Below are 16,373 nucleotides of genomic sequence, written 5' to 3'. Positions count from 1 at the left end.
TTCGGTGTTCTTGTGAGCGATGAACTGAAATTCAGGTGATGAAAGACGGCGGCGTATCGAAGGTAGTTTTTTTTTGCATCGATTCGTTAGGAATGACGTCCCGGGGATGAATGGTGCTCGCGAGTCGGAGTCAATGTCGCGCGTTCATGGAAATAAAAACCCGAAAGAAAGGGGGAGAGACTAGAAAAATGCCCTCTTGTACGTGTACGAAACAAAATACCGGATGCAGACGTTCGGTGGTATCTAGATAATTAACGACGAAAAGACGAGAGATGATGACCGCTCAGGGCGGGATTCGCCACTTTTTTAACAGACAGCTTTGGGATTCTTATGTTTGGGATGTGGTTGATTTACCTAGTCTACTAACTTACAGTAGACTGTCCAAGTATATACATAGAGTAGATGTTGTTAACGTCTAGTAGTAACGAAACCACCAGCATGATGGGAGTAAATGAGGCCGGTAGAGCGCTGCCGCTCCCGCTATATCTACCTAGGTAAGAGCCGATACATTTCCCCGCGTTGGGGCTTCGCGTCGGGATCCACTAAGGAAATCGTCGAGCCGTTCGATGCTCGTTAAGAACGGATGGGTCCTGATTTCAGATGGATGTTCTAATCTAGATATACATACCGTTTACCGCGCTCTCGGGTCATATTAATTACGATCGATTTATGTGAAGTCGGGTTGAGATATATGAATTGGTAGCTTGGAGAGGTAACCTATTTCCGAAAACTCTTGGCTGAGAGAGAGGACTTGGCATTGGTTAGCTAAGCTAAGCTCATCGACTCTTAAATTTTGTATTTGAAATATTTTGAGATTTTTGGAAAAGGGTACTCGTTGAGGTATACGTACCTGAATTGGTAGCTGTATTAACGCCAAAAATGACGTCGACGGAGAAACAGGACGCCCAGCATGGGGAGTTCCGGAAATTCCTCCCGGACCTGGATACGCCACGGTTCCACGCCATCGCGAAGAACGATGCGTACGGCCATGCTAAGGAACTGCTAGAGCATCACAGGCCGCCGTGGTTGTATGGCCTATACGTACACTGGCGAAAGTTGTTCGAAGAGCCGTTCAAGGGCGTGACGAATGATGGTATGTGTTCTCATCTATCCTCACCCTCATACTCACTTCTACTCTCACCCTCTCTCAAGTAAGAAGTGAGAGTGAGAGGCCGAGTATTTCCACAACAGGAACCTCACACTAACCCACCCCAGGAACCATCCGCCCAAACCTCTTCCCCATCCGGGACGAAGGCATCCCAATCACCGCCATCGTCGCCGCCGCCGAAAGCATCACATCACAACTAACGCCCTCCCAAGCCGCCAAAACAACGCTCCACATCGACTCCCCCGAATGGCGCTCCTGGTCGAACCCCGAGTTCCTGCTCAGCGACAAAGGCATCCGTCTCGACACCATAACTCCCGCGCTGCGGTCCTCCGTTCTAGCGCTCCTCGAAACAACGCTCAGTCCAGAGGGCTACGCAAAGGCCGTTGCCGCGATGCGGATTAACCATTTCCTCGGCGAGCTCGTGGACGCATCGAAGGTTATGAATGAACATAGCTATAACTTCGTGTTCTTCGGCGCGCCGGCGGTGGAGCGGGGGTGGGGGTTTAGTTTTTATGGGCACCATCTTTGTTTGAGTGTTTTTTTGTACAGGACGCAGATTGTGGTCAGTCCGTGGTTTACGGGCGCGGAGCCGAATTTTGTGGATCAGGGGGTGTGGAAGGGGACGAGGATTTTGCATGTTGAGGAGAGGTTGGGGTTGTGTCTTATGCAGGGGTTGAGTGAGGAGGAGAAGGTGAAGGCGAGGGTTTTTGAGGAGATGAAGGATGGGAGGATGGAGAAGGGACGGTGGAATCATGATGATCAGAGACATCTTTGTGGTGCGTATCGCGATAATCGTGTTGTGCCGTATGAGGGTATCGTTGTGGCGACGCTTGGAGACGAGCAGAAGGAGTTGGTGAGGGGGATTCTGGGGCAGTATTTGTTGTATCTGCCGGAGAAGGCGCGCGAGCTGAAGTTGAAGGACTGTGAGGACTGGTTTGGGGAGACGTATTTTAGTTGGATTGGTGGGTATGGCGATGAGGATCCGTTTTACTATAGGATACAGAGCCCGGTTGTTATCGTCGAGTTCGATCACCACTCCGGCGTGTTTCTGGCGAATTCGGAGCCGGCGAAGTTTCATATACATACCTTGCTGAGAACGCCGAATGCGGGCGATTACGGGTTTGCGTTGAGGAAACAGATAGGGGGTGGTGTTGAGCAGGAATATGTCTGGGAGGGCTAATCTGTGTGTATATGTCTATTGGTAGCGGATGGGTGTGAAAAAGATGTGTTTATATTGTATGCGCTTCACTTCAACATGTATGCATACTTCACATTGTCGCGGTAGTGTTGGCGATGTATAAATCATAGTATAGGAATTGTATATCTATTCTCGCTGGCTGGTTCACTAGTAGCTCAGTTGAATCTTCAAGAAACCCAACATCGTCGCCCAATATGAGATCCATGTTATACACTTATGGTCGTAGGTTTTATGATCATACATCACCATTTCATGATATGTTATATCGACATAGTTTCACGTAAACTTCCCGTGTCTCTATCATGATCCTATTCATAAATGTCAACATATTCTTAACTCTTCTCCTTAACTCAACGGCAACTAACGAAGACATGCCACTCAACAACGCATCGCCGATTTCCCCTATTATCAATTTCAAACAATGTCAATGATCATCCACAAATCAACCATCAACATCTCCAACATCAAACCCACAATCACAAGCCAAAAACCCAACCCTCAACCCCTCCCCCTTTTCCCCTCCACCCCAACGCATGGAAATACCTAATCGGTGGATGCATCAATCGACATACATACACCTACATTTACATACATACACATATCTAACCACACTCCCCCAACCCAAAGAAACCCAGACCTAGGTCAGTCAGGCACCGACAACGCTGCGCTGTCCTTACCTACCTCGCATCGCATACACATACACACACATACCTACCTACCTACATACAGACCTACCTACACACACACAACCCGGTCGCGCGCATGCATGCAAAACAGTGGGTAAATGCCGGCATACCGGACGTCCCGTACCGTCCCCGGCGCCCGCGACTTCGCTCCGGACCATGGTTACACGCGCCTCCAAGCAAGTTTATCGACTTTCTGCGCTTCCCAAGGCTTTTGCATGACTTTCACATATGGATACCTAGGAACCCAGATTTCTGTTGTCATAGGTAGGTAGGTATGGATGATTTGCCTGCGCATCTGCGTGCGAATCTGGATTCGGTACGATCAGGAGTCGGTGGCTGTAACGGGGCGCTGAAGAATCTGCCTAGTACCTTGGGTATGCATTGTATTGTGTCTATTGTACATGTGCGGATACGTTCGTATTTGACGAGACTAAACGCCCCGTACCCAAGGTCAATACCACAAGCAACTAACCTCTCGCTACATATATGTAGTTAATCCCACAATTCCCACATCCCCAGCCCTTACCTTCCCAGCAAAGCATCAGTTACCCAACTCTCGTCTTTCCGGTTACAATAAGCGTTTTATGTACCAATAAAGTAGGTGGCTATTTCGGGGCCGTTAATGTGGACCTACGCCGCTTCGAACAGCTGTACTTTGTGTCCTAAACCGTTACCGCGCATATACGGGCCACCAGACGGGGTCTGCTCTAATACCTACCCTTACTGTTCCCTTACTCTATCCTTGCCTAGTAACCTAGCCTACCTAACCTACCTACCTACCTACCCAGTCCCGAAGGGATGCCAATACTTTTCGTATCTACACATACTTTTTTCATTTTGCGCTGGCTTTAATTTGTGCCAGGTAATTAAACGTTCCTGACGGAATACGAGTTGTCGTATGAAAACTGGCGCGAAGCTAACTAGGTAATCATTAAAAAAGTAAAAATATCATGAAGTGTGATATTAAGTTTGATTGAATTGATATATAACTCTACGCGCCGTCTTACCCGGAGGAAGGTTTACGAGCACTCGTACTACCACTTTCGTATGGCGTAAGATACAATGAGAACGAGGCTCAATTAAGGCCCATTAAACTCAAATAACACCAAGAGGGATATCGCACAAGTGCTGTCTGCGCATTCGTTAAAAGTCGGTAAGACAGTTGTCGACGGATGTAGCGACATCAAAGCGCGCGAGAAATATAGACTCAAGCACTAGACTTCGTCCTCCTAATTCCGACTAAAACCACAAGTCCGGTAGCTCCGAATTGAGTAGTGCAGTGCAAAAGACAGGCCGTAACAGATAATGATAATATATTCCATCGTGTATCAAGGTATATACCAAATGCCCGCCCTGTCCCATATGTACCGTATCGTCTCGTCTATGTTCTACTGCTTAGCAAAATCTACCATTCCTCACGCCCGTGTAAATCCACGTTAGCGTCGCTGTCTCGAGCCCTGGCACCCTGAGCCCGGGGCCTATCGTCTCGTCGTCCTGAAGCTTCTTCAGCCAACCCTCAAACGTGCCCTTCAGATCATGCACTTGGTAACCCCTCGGCTGAGGATCGGGTGCGCACTGTTTTGAATGTCTCGCAAACGCTGACAGTGGGTGCGAGGATTGCGCCGATTGTGAAGACTGTGCCTTTTCCCTGTCATCTTCTGGTTCGTACCGCACGAGCCTGCTCTGATACGGACGACGCAGCCAGTAATTTTCGAAGTTAAAGTTGACGTTGAAGTTAAAGTGGTATGACTCGTATAGATCGTAGTGACGCCATGGAAGCATATTCGCATTCCTTTGGCCCTGACTCTGAGCCTGAATCTGGTGTTGATGTTGTTGATACTGCTGGTAATGTGAGTGATGTTGATGTTGATTATGATAATGATGTTGGTGAGGTTGGTGATAGCGGTGATCCGGCACCGGTCCAACCGGAGCGGGGCTGCAACACTTGAGCCGGAGTCCGAAGGCCGAGCGCTGGTACACTACCAAGATAATCGTTTCAAGGAGCCGAAACTTCGATACGTACTCCAGGAATCTCGCCATGTTTCGTTTCGTCTGGACGCTCCGGTGAAACATGCGCAGGTGCAGTCCCGTATGTAGACCCCAACTCGTACCTAGGGCCAACCTGGTCGCGCTGCGGCGGATGGGCTCGATCTGACTCAAGAGTCGTATCACCTTGAGCAGCCTCTTCACTTGCAAATAGGAATCGAGGAGGATAATGTCTCGCCGGAGATCCAGGTGCTTGACCGTTCCGGAGAAAGCAATCGGTTTGTAACGGCGCAGGACGGCTTGTCGAGCATCGCGGCAGACTCGCGCTATCGAAGGCGGTGGTTCGTTGCGGACATCCGCAAACATTAAACGACCCGAGGGCGAGGATTGGGACTGCTGCGAAGACGGAGAATCGAGGACCTCGAATACTCTTGGTTCAGGAAGAGCATAACCCCATATCATATCCCGCAACTCCAATGGCAATTTGGAGAATTGCGGAAAGCTCGCCGGCTGAGAAGCCATCGTCAGCTGCACAAGTCGTAGATTTTTGCTAGCAGCCTCGATGCGTAGAATGTGTAGAATTCATCCAGAGATTTTTATTTTTTAGTGATCCGCCTCTTAATAGTAGATCCGTCAATCGACCGAGTTAGTTTAGAAACCGCAAAGGCCGATAGTTGTTATGAATGTGCCTTGCTGGCAGAAGCTAACAAAGACTCCTCCCAGTCATAGCCTGGGAGCTTGCAGCCCTAAGTTATGTTAGCTTTGGGTTGCGAGGCCTCCTCTTCTCAGCCCGAAGATCCTTCGACCAAAATAAATAAATTAGCTAGCTAGGAGTCGCCCTGTATTATATGTCGCGATTCCCGGTAGGAAGCGGCGGTGGTCCGGATCGTTGTGTAAGTTATCGACAGATCAATAATCAACTTAATGTTGGGAGAACCTTTCAAGTAATACGCCACTTCTTCAAATAGCTACGCCTTTTTTTTCATTCTTCCACTTAATGCGATATGAATGGACTTGGCGATAGTTTTTTTTTCTTTTTTTTTCTTCCAAGGATGAAGAAGGGTAAGCAACCTGATCCAAGAGGAATGGAAGAAAAAAAATAAGGAGCGGAGCAGAGCAGATTCACACGCAGGGAACGCAGGGAAAAATCAAGTAGGAGTTTTAAGGCCAGGGGAATGATGTAAGATGTTCATGACATTAAGAAATAGACTAATAGTAAGGTTACGGATGCAGCATGTAGGCTAGGTACCTAGAAAAATGTAGAAATGCTTCCAAGGTTGATCACATGGATCGGTGTCTCCAGAATATGAGAGACAATAAATCCGCATAAGGGAAAAGAGTGGCTTGCAAAGCATTTGCTTCTTTACTTGTAAGGGAAAGGTTGGGGGCAACCGCAGATAGTTATTGACCCAAGTGCCAGTCATGCGCGGGTATGCAACGGACTTGTGAGCAAAAGGGTCCTAAGGTCTTAAGGTATTGAAGCGATGAGCGATGACCTAACGCCTCGTGTTTGCAAAAAAGCACACTCGAGCGGCGGAAACCTTCCAGAATCAGACATTAGGGGTGAGAGTTGTGGTACAATCAGCCATAAGTCGGGTCGCTGACGTACAACCAACGTAGCGAAGCAACTCCTGAAAAGGGAAGCTGAAGCGTGCAGAGCTGCTAGAGAATCCTATGAGATGGCCCCCCCCGGGGTTAATAAGACTGCTACGATAGCTACCTACTAGGTAGCTATCTTCATGGATTAGTTTCGAGGCAAATAGATAGAGAGCAGCTTACATATTACACTTTGCACGCATAGTACAAACTGTATAAACGAATAGACGAGACGAATAGGGCGAATAGGGAGTCGTGGCATGCGACGGTCGGAATTTGGTCTATAAATGGAACAATTAAGTTGTATATTAATGCTGCATACCACGTTCGACGCTCTTCGAATGCTGGTTCGCCTGTTCGCCTTTGCTTGGTTGCTCTTGGATGCTCCTGGCTTGCTCTGGGTTGCCTTGGTTGCGCTTTAACTCGCTTGGTTGCTACCGTAGGCTGCGTAGATGCGTACTAGGTACATTGTCATTGTAACGGCCTAACAAAAGCCTGCACTGCAAGCTTGGAACGACCTTGGAACCCTGCTACCGTGGCACACGTGCAGATATCACAGACCGAAGGCTAGTAGCAGCTGACGTCGTCTTAGGGGGTTCATTAGCGCTGCTACTTTGCGTGTGCGGCTTCTGACGATTTTTTTAATATAGGCCCCGTGCTGATGGGATAGACCAGTTGCGTGACGTTGCATGAGGGGTCAGGGTCAATATGAGAAGAGATTACAACAAGGGACAAATACTTAAGGGACTCCAAGACTCCAAGGACAAGAGAAAGAAAGAGGAGAAGGGCGAAAGTCGGAGAGTCGGGCTGTAGACCTGCAAACCCGTAAACCAGTAAACCTGTAAATCTGTTGATCCGTACCTAGGTAAGGCTTACCAATGGTTGTCAAGACTCAATGGTTGCCAATGGTTGCCAATGGATTAGACTAGCCGGTATTAGTTGATTAGTTGCCAGTTAGCAACATCGCGAAGTATATTTCTAAGCCGCCACCGTTCGACTAGGACGGGATATGATGTGCGTACGTAAACCCCCTCTCACTTGGATTGGGCGACAACATCCTGGCAGACTGGCTACCTAGTATCCTGACAGGCAGCCTAGCAGCCTAGCAGCCCGGCTCAGGTATCCAGGTGCGTAGTAGGACGGGATGAGAGACAGAAACGGGTTGGGAGGGGTGTATGGGATGGAAGGAATCCAAGTGGACGGGTATATTAAAAGCATGTCTTTTCCGAGGCTAACTATTCCAAGGATTCGACACTTAATGAGTTGGGTGGGAACTGTGAATTTAGAGTGTGTGTCCGCGACTGCGCGAGTGGCGGTTTCATCAGGGTAGAGACCTGGCAGAACCTGGGAGACTAGGAAGAAAAAGATGGTGGATGTGGATGTCTTGATTTTCTGTTCGTTTCAATTTTCTGTTGTGTGACTGGAGCCGGCAATGAAACAACCGGAATATTTCAAAACCTTCTTTCATAAAGCGGGTCCGGATAAACCCACGAGACACCATTCCATGTCCGGAATCTTAGGTAATCGCCGAGCTGACTTCCAGGTGGGCAGTGCCCTCACTACCTACCCGGGTAGGGGGGGTTTTTTGAAATTCTTATGTAATAATCCGAATATCGTAAATTTTTTTTAATATAAAAAATGTAAAAAAATATATTTCCATAATATTAATAAGGATATTAAATTGTAGTATAATGTTTTATTTTTTTAATATAAATTTTACGTTATTATGTTAATTAATTATTTATCGATAAATTTTTTATAAAAATTCGTTAAGTTTTTTACTTTAAACTTTATTATTTTTTTTAACATTTATATTATTATATATATTTTTTATATTTATAATTACTTATAATTAATAATTTATTATAATAATATTTTACTTTTAAAATTTACGAAAACGTATTTAAAAATTTCACGATTTATAATTTATATTTTTATAATATAAAATTACCACGTTTTAATTTAATATATAATTTATATATAATTATAACGAAATTATATAATGTTTTCGGTTAATTAAATAAATAAATATATAATAATTATTAAAAAAAAAATATTAAATATAAATAAAATATTATAATAATATATATAATTAAATAATAATTATTATATAAAAAAATATATTATATTTAATTATAAAAATAATTAAATTAAAATAAATTTTAATTTATAATGATTTTTATTTTATAATAATAAAGTTAATTTAAAAAAAAAAAAGAAAAAAAAACGTATTATTTACGTTTTTTATATTTAAAAAAACGTTATAATATTTAAATGTTTTTTTTTATTTATATTAAAAATTAAATTATAAATATTACGATATTATTACGAATTATTTAAATTTATAAAGTTTATAAATTTATTATTTAATTATTTAATTAATTAATTTTTACGAATTTACGCGTATATAAAAATCTTTAATTTTTAAAATTTATATATTTAATTTTAATTTTAATTTTTAATTAATAAAAATATTTAATAAATAAATAAAAACTTATTATTATAACGAAAAAATTATTATAATTAAAAAAAATTATTATAATAAAAAAAAATTATTATAATAAAAAAAAATTTTTTTTTAATATAATAATATTATATATATAATAAATATTTATAAATAATATTTATTTATTTAAAAAAATATTTCGAAAAATTAATATATTAATAAAATTATTTTAATTTTAATTAATTATTATAATTATAATATATTAATTATTTTAAATAAATAATTATTAAATACGTTATAATATTTAAAATTTATTTTAATGTAAAATTAATGAGGTTATTACTAAGCGTTACGATAATTGTAAAATATGTAATTCAAAGGTAATAATTTCTAAAAACCCCCCCCACCCGGATAGGTAATTCTGCCACCTGCAAATCTTATCTATCAGCTGCCAAGGACGCTAGCAGAACACATAAAAAAGTCGAACGCGATCGCGACAAATTTTAAAAATTTCTTCTTCTTTTCTTCTTCGTGCGGCTGGCATGATCTCACATTTCCCGTGTTGCTCCGATCCCTTCTTCCTTCAGTGGAATTTCTCATGGATACAAAGCGTCAATCATGCCACAGAGTAATTAAAATTGCAAGCTGGCGACCTCACTTCTAACGTCGGTTCGAAATCCGAAGCCTTTGATTGCTTCTTCGAACCGCAGTGAGGATGCTGGACATAACCTTGAAAATCCCCTCCTTTGGGTCTCCGCGACCTATCATAGCTATAGCTATATCGATCGATGGGCAGGTATAATAGAGAGTGTGTCTACTGAGACAATGTCTAGGTGGTGCTCCCTTAGGATGTTATCCGATCCATGTGAATTGGCAACTTGGGTCCTTGCTCAATGCTGTGACACAGTCATTATCCAATATGATCCTAATTTGATATTGTCAACGTCGGTAACGAAGGGAGTAATCGGCGAGGTAGTAATGATGAGGTCAGCTTAATATTCAATTACCAACTGCATGTGCAGATAGATCAAATCCAATGAAGCGTGTCATCCGATGCAAGAGTCAAGTTCAACCTGCATTTAGACAGATTAGACACGTAAATGCATGCATGCTACGCATTGCCTACCTGACAGCTGTCTGTATAGTCTGCAATTATTGTAATTGTTGACAATAGAATCATGCTCACTACTTAAATCATTGCGACCATCAATTGATATCATCTATATAGAACATAGATGCGATCCCAGGGCATCCCCATTCTATAACCGCATTCCATTCGTTGTCCTCGTCCGCGATCATAACCGTGAATGACGCTTGCCTGTATGCATCCGATTTTCTCTTCCCAACAAAGTTATGCTCAATCAGCGTCGTCGTCAACCTTCTCAAGCTTACCCATTTCTCTTCTCTCGCCAGGCTCGCCAATAAATCTTATTCGGTCTATTCGAACCTTTTCGCCGTCACCGTCGCCATCTACAACAAAAATGACAAGGCTTGTGACATTCTGGAATCGGACAAATCGCAGACCTAAGCTTGCGGTACCTTTGTCGTTCCAGTCGTTCTCGCCGATCTCGATCGTCTGGGTCGAGTCAATGTCCTCAGCCTCGTCAAAACCTAGGTTATGCGGTCGGTTCGTGAAGATTTTAAGTGTCTTTGGTCTCATCGGTACTTCATCGTCATCTTCATCGTCTTTGGGAGGCAGAGAAGTGATCTGGTAAGTACACGTTAGCTTCGAACAACACCCTATTGGTGGTCTAAGCATGCACATACCTGTATAGTGTGGAGCTTGATCGCTGAGTTGAAAGGCGTGAAGAGTAGCAGTTGCTCATCAGTATCACTCTCCACCCAGTCCTTTTTATCACTTGTAACTGTCTCCTTTGATAACGCTGAAGGCCTGTTCTTTTCGAAGAGGTTTCGAACGGGAAAGTGAGATTCGTCGGCATTCAAGAGTTCCAGTCCGCGTAAGTCGATGGAGTCCGACACATCAACGTAGCCTCGAGGGAGATCGGCTCCCTTCCAGGAGATGCCGCCAGAATTGCTACCTCCTGCCGAAGAATTCGCATTCTGGATACCATCGGTTAACTTCTGAAAGACCACTTTCAGCCGCTGTAGATCGCCCCCCTTAATTTTTTCAACAACAGAGCCGTTTTCGAAGACGATGAGGGTAGGAAGAGCTGTGACGGCATATTCGCTCGCGACGAGTTTACCTGCGTCACTCTCGACGTTTACCTTCACAAATGTGGCAACTTGAGGACGCGAGTTTTTTTGAGAGAACTTTGCGTAGAAAGGCGCCATCTGGTTGCATGGTGCACACCATGTTGCGTAGACTGCGCGTTAGAACGATTTGTCAGCTTCGCGTCGCAAAAGAGTGTCACCACGACGATGGCGGGGCCAAGTGGACGGGATATGTGCAGCGGTACTCGAAGATGTACTTACAATCTGCCACCACAATACGCGAGTCCGCCAGCAATTCACTGAGCTGCGCCTTCGACGTAAGCTCTAGGGGCACATCCATTTTTATGACTAAGTGATGATGACGGTATTCAGAATTCGTGGTCGGTGTTAAGAAGTTGTAAGTTTAGAAAGTTAAAGAAGTAACGAGGAGCATTTATGGTGGGGGGCCGGTGGTAATAATCCCTGTCAGGTACGACCAGTAGCCCGGTATGATGGGAGTCACACTGTCCCATAAACAGGATAGCGTCAATTAGTTAAGCGTAACTTAACTAGTAACTTTAACGATATAACACTTTTTATTTAACGGCATAATACTTTTTTAATTAAGATTAATTAATGTTACGATATTTTATTATTTAATTTCGTAACGTTTTTATTATATATTTTATTTAAATTTAATTTTATTAATTTTATATTTTATAATTATTTTTAATTTAATTATTTAATATATATAATTACGTTAATTAAATTTTATCGATTTATTTTAATTAAATAATTTACGATAAAAAATTTAATAATATATATTTTATATTATATAATATTAAAAATTAAAACGTTAATTATATTAATTAAATTAATTATTTTAATATTATTTTAATTAATTTATATATAATTAATTTATTAAGTTTTATAAACGTAATATTAACGATTATTAAAATTATTAAAATTATTAATAATTTTATATATTATTTATATTATTTAATTTTAATAAAAGTTTTATATAAATTAAAAATATAATAAAAATATATATTTATAATAAAAATAATTATATAAAATTAATAAAAAATAATATAATAAATATAAAATATAATTTAAAATACGGTTTAAATTAAAATATTTATTAATTTTATTAATTTTAAAAATTTTATATACGTTTTTTTAATTTTTTAAAAAATTAATTAATTTTTTTTTTATTAATTTAAATTTTAAATTTATAATTTTATTATTATTAAAAAAATAATTAAAAAAATTTATTATATAACGGAATTTTATAATTATTATAATTATTATTTTTCGAAAATTAATTAATTAATTTCGTACGATTTAATTCGTACGTTTTAAAATTTAAAAAATTTAATTTTTTTTTATTTTATTATAAAATTAATAAAAATATTATTATATAAATTATACGACGCCGGCGATTTTTAAAAAAACGAAAAAAATTTAATATAACTTTTTTTTAAATTTTTTAATTAATTAAAATCGAGCCGTTATTTTTAATAAATTATTAATAATAATTAATATTTTTTATTTTTAAAGTTTAAATTTTAATAAATTAATTTTAATTAAAATTAATTCGTAAAAATTCGAAAAACACGTATTTATAAAATAAATTTTATTATTTAATAAATAATTTTTTATAAAATAATTAATTTATATTTTAATTTTTTTAAATTATATAATTTTAATACGCGAATTAATATTATTTTTATATTTATTATAATAAAATTAAAATTATTTTAAACTTTATTAATTTAAATAAACCGATTTAATTATATTTAAATAAAAAATTAAATTTAATTTTTTTAATAATTTATTTATAATTAATTTTATTATTTATATATATTTTATAAATTTAATTATATAATAAATTTAAATTATAATATTTATTTTTTAAATAACGTTTTAAATATTTATAAATCGTTTTAATTTAATTAATTATAATTATTTTATAATTACGTATATAAAATATTATATATTAATAATATTTAATTTATTAAAAAAAAATAATAATTATATAATTTAAAAACGTTATAAATAAAAAAATTAATAAAATAATTAAAAAAAAATATTACGTATTATAAATAAATTTAAATTATAAAATTTTATTTTAACGTATAAAAAATTTAATTAATTTAAAAAAAAAAAAAATTACGAATTAAAAAAATAAATTACGTACGTTTTTATTTTTAAAAATTTTTTTTTAATAAATTTTAAATACGTAAAACGTATTTTTATTATTAACGTATATATAATTTCGTTAAATTCGTATAAAATTATTATAAAAGTTTAATTATTTTTTAATATTTAAATTTTAATATTAAAATTTAATTTAAATTTTTATTATTTCGAATAATTACGTAATTTATTAATTATTTTTTATTTTATTTAAATCGTTATTTTCGTTATTATTTTTTAAATTAATTAATTTATATATAAATAAATTTAACCCGGGTTTATTATATTTAAAAATATCGTAAAATTATATTTCGTTAATATTTCGTAATTTAATAATAAAATTTTTATTTAAATTAATTTATTTTTATTTTACGTAATAAATAACGTTTTTAAATATATATTATTTATATAATTATTAAAACGTATTTTCGAAAATTTAATTAATTATAAATTTAAATTTTTTAACGAAATTATTTAATATAATCGTTAAAAATTAAATTTAATATTATTATCGTAAATTATTTAAATATTTTAAATATTATAAAAAATCGAATTTTAATTCGTTAAAAAATAATTTAAAAATTACGTAAAAATTCGTATATAAAAAAATAATATTTATAATATTAAAAAATAATATATTAAATTTATTAATTTAAATATTATAATATTAATATATAAAACGTATATAAATTTAATAACGTATATATCGATTTATACGATATATATTATTAAATAATAATACGTTAAAATATTATTATTATATTTTAATATATTATTTAAAAGTTTAAAATAATTTCGTTATTTTATTAATTTTTTTATTAATATTATAAAAATAATTAATATTATATATATTTTTATATTTTTATAATTTTTTAAATAATATTTAAATATTAAATAATTTTTTTATATACGTTATTTATATAAATTATTAATATTTTATACGTTTTTAAAAATAATTATTATTTCGTTTATACGTATAATTTAAATAAATTTATTATTAATAAAATCGAAATTAAATAAATTTTTAATATTATAATTTATATTATATATTATATCGACATTTTTTTTATTTTTTAAAATTTATTAAATAAATATAAAATTATTTAATTATTAATTAACGAATTAATTTATAATAATTTTAATATTATAATTTTTATATTTATAAATTTACGTTATTATTAACGATATATTATATTAATTTTAATTATATTATTATTATAATTATAATTTAAATTTTTAATTATAATAAATTATTTTTTCGTTTTAATTTAATATAAAATCGCATTTTTATAAATGTAATTATATTTACGCGAAAATTATTAACGTTTAAAAAATATTTTAATTATTTTCGATTTATTATAACGATTATATATTAAATTAATATATTTTATATATAATTAATTATTTTTTTTTATTTTTATATTTTTAATTAAATTTAAAATAATTATCGTAAATTTTAATTCGTAAATATATTTAATATACGTATTAAAAGTAATTTCGTAAAAATTAAATAATTAATTAATATCGTATAAAATTACGTTTTTTTATTATTTAATAATTTATTTTCGATTAAATAATATAATAAATATTTTCGTAAATAAAATAATTTTATTAAATTTAAATAACGTAATAAAATAATATCGAATTAATATTTAAAAAAAAATACGATATATTATTATTAATCGAATAAAAATAATAAAAATCGTAAATATTATAATTCGAAAAAAAATATTAAAATTTAAAATTATTATAAAAATAATATAATAAATTTTAAAAATTATTTTATTATTTTAATATTTAAATTTATATAAAATAAATTTAAATTAAAATAAATCGATATAATTTCGTATTATAAATTAATATAATAAATAAATCGATTAAATTTAATTAACGTAATTATATATATTTAATAATTAAATATAATTAAATTAAAAATAATTATAAAATATAAAATTAATAAAATTAATAAAATTAAATTTAAATAAAATATACGATAAAAACGTTACGAAATTAAATAATAAAATATCGTAACATTAATTAATTTTAATTAAAAAAATATTATACCGTTAAATAAAAAATATTATATCGTTAAAATTATTATAACTTAACGTTATTATTTAAGAGCAACACTAAATCTGCAGTATACTTTGGCTATATCTGCAGTGTCAGCCACATTGTGGCGAAGGCGCGCTTTCGAACGGTACCTATTTTGCCATACAAATCCCCATACAAATCAAAGTATCTCCAGAAACCCCGCCATAGTACAAGAACACCAAAAAGATTCAATCTTTAACCTATTTTATCTCTATCAATACACGTCCAAATCTTTTGCAAAGTAAATCAAATAAAAGCGCATTCAAAGGAGAATTGATTGATCCAGGTTGCATCGTATTTGAATCGAATTAAATTGAGCTACAGCAGTTTGAACTAAGATGCGATGTATTTTTGCGTGGCGGCTCTCAGAACAGCGGTCGCAAAACCAGACCAGTACAAAGCTTCTTGAATTCAAAGAGCTGTAGACCCTTCGATTCGGACTTTGAAGAGGTGCAACCGCTTTCATTCAATGCAGAATTGAGTAATAAGTAAATGTTTCTGGTTTCGATTGAATTGAAGGTCTTTTCAAGCTGAAATAATTGATTGAAGATGGAGACTCATGTATCATGTTAGGTGTGGGAAATAAGGTTTTGAGGCTTAAAAGATACTTAGATTTGTATGTGGAATTATATGGCGAAACGTGTACCTTTTGAGCTCGGACCTTCGGGAGAACTTCGGCTCTCCAAAGTGGCTCAGCACTGCAGATATAGCCAAACTGCACTGCAGATTTAGTGTTGCTCTTATTTAATCGTTATTATTTTTATTTTTAAAAAAATTTTATTATAAACGAAACTTGTTATTTTAAAAAATGGAAAATACGATTATAAAAATATTTACATATGTAAATCATTTGCAAGATTTTAGCCGGGTTACTTCATAACAGCCTGGCTGCTTGGTTTGTAGCTAAAA

At 35.0% G+C, this 16,373-nt stretch overlaps 3 protein-coding genes across 3 annotated transcripts; 1 reads left to right on the top strand and 2 right to left on the bottom strand.

Moving 5' to 3' along the window:
* Nucleotides 1–564: 564 nt before the first annotated feature.
* On the top strand, nt 565–2,445 carry GGS22DRAFT_148848 (uncharacterized protein). Its single transcript, XM_047959048.1, has 2 exons — nt 565–1,093; nt 1,216–2,445. The coding sequence occupies exons 1-2, from the start codon at nt 880–882 to the stop codon at nt 2,286–2,288; spliced, it is 1,287 nt and encodes a 428-aa protein (XP_047823499.1). The 5' UTR covers nt 565–879; the 3' UTR covers nt 2,289–2,445.
* A 1,498-nt stretch (nt 2,446–3,943) lies between these two features.
* Nucleotides 3,944–5,859, bottom strand: GGS22DRAFT_2435 (uncharacterized protein). Its single transcript, XM_047966588.1, has one exon. It carries the CDS (start codon nt 5,498–5,500, stop codon nt 4,388–4,390), a length of 1,113 nt encoding a protein of 370 aa, XP_047823498.1. The 5' UTR covers nt 5,501–5,859; the 3' UTR covers nt 3,944–4,387.
* Nucleotides 5,860–10,122: 4,263 nt separating this feature from the next.
* GGS22DRAFT_148842 (DUF1000-domain-containing protein) lies at nt 10,123–11,755 on the bottom strand. The gene is made up of 3 exons (XM_047959047.1): nt 11,454–11,755; nt 10,788–11,344; nt 10,123–10,728 (listed from the first exon to the last, which is right to left on the bottom strand). The coding sequence occupies exons 1-3, from the start codon at nt 11,530–11,532 to the stop codon at nt 10,378–10,380; spliced, it is 987 nt and encodes a 328-aa protein (XP_047823497.1). The 5' UTR covers nt 11,533–11,755; the 3' UTR covers nt 10,123–10,377.
* Nucleotides 11,756–16,373: the final 4,618 nt, after the last annotated feature.

The sequence above is a fragment of the Annulohypoxylon maeteangense genome, assembly GCF_022496945.1.
Source record: "Annulohypoxylon maeteangense strain CBS 123835 unplaced genomic scaffold GGS22scaffold_1, whole genome shotgun sequence".
Taxonomy (NCBI): Eukaryota; Fungi; Ascomycota; class Sordariomycetes; order Xylariales; family Hypoxylaceae; genus Annulohypoxylon; species Annulohypoxylon maeteangense.
The sequence above is the reverse complement of the archived record's forward strand: the minus strand, read 5'-3'. Positions and strand labels throughout refer to the sequence as shown.

Bases quoted from the DNA above. Each gene is read 5' to 3' on its own strand.
- GGS22DRAFT_148848 (XM_047959048.1), top strand. From the start codon at position 880: ATGACGTCGACGGAGAAACAGGACGCCCAGCATGGGGAGTTCCGGAAA. The intron at 1,094-1,215 runs GTATGTGTTCTC...AACCCACCCCAG, and splicing joins CAAGGGCGTGACGAATGATG to GAACCATCCGCCCAAACCTC.
- GGS22DRAFT_2435 (XM_047966588.1), bottom strand. From the start codon at position 5,500: ATGGCTTCTCAGCCGGCGAGCTTTCCGCAATTCTCCAAATTGCCATTG.
- GGS22DRAFT_148842 (XM_047959047.1), bottom strand. From the start codon at position 11,532: ATGGATGTGCCCCTAGAGCTTACGTCGAAGGCGCAGCTCAGTGAATTG. The intron at 11,345-11,453 runs GTAAGTACATCT...TCTAACGCGCAG, and splicing joins GCGTATTGTGGTGGCAGATT to TCTACGCAACATGGTGTGCA. The intron at 10,729-10,787 runs GTATGTGCATGC...TGTACTTACCAG, and splicing joins TCAAGCTCCACACTATACAG to ATCACTTCTCTGCCTCCCAA.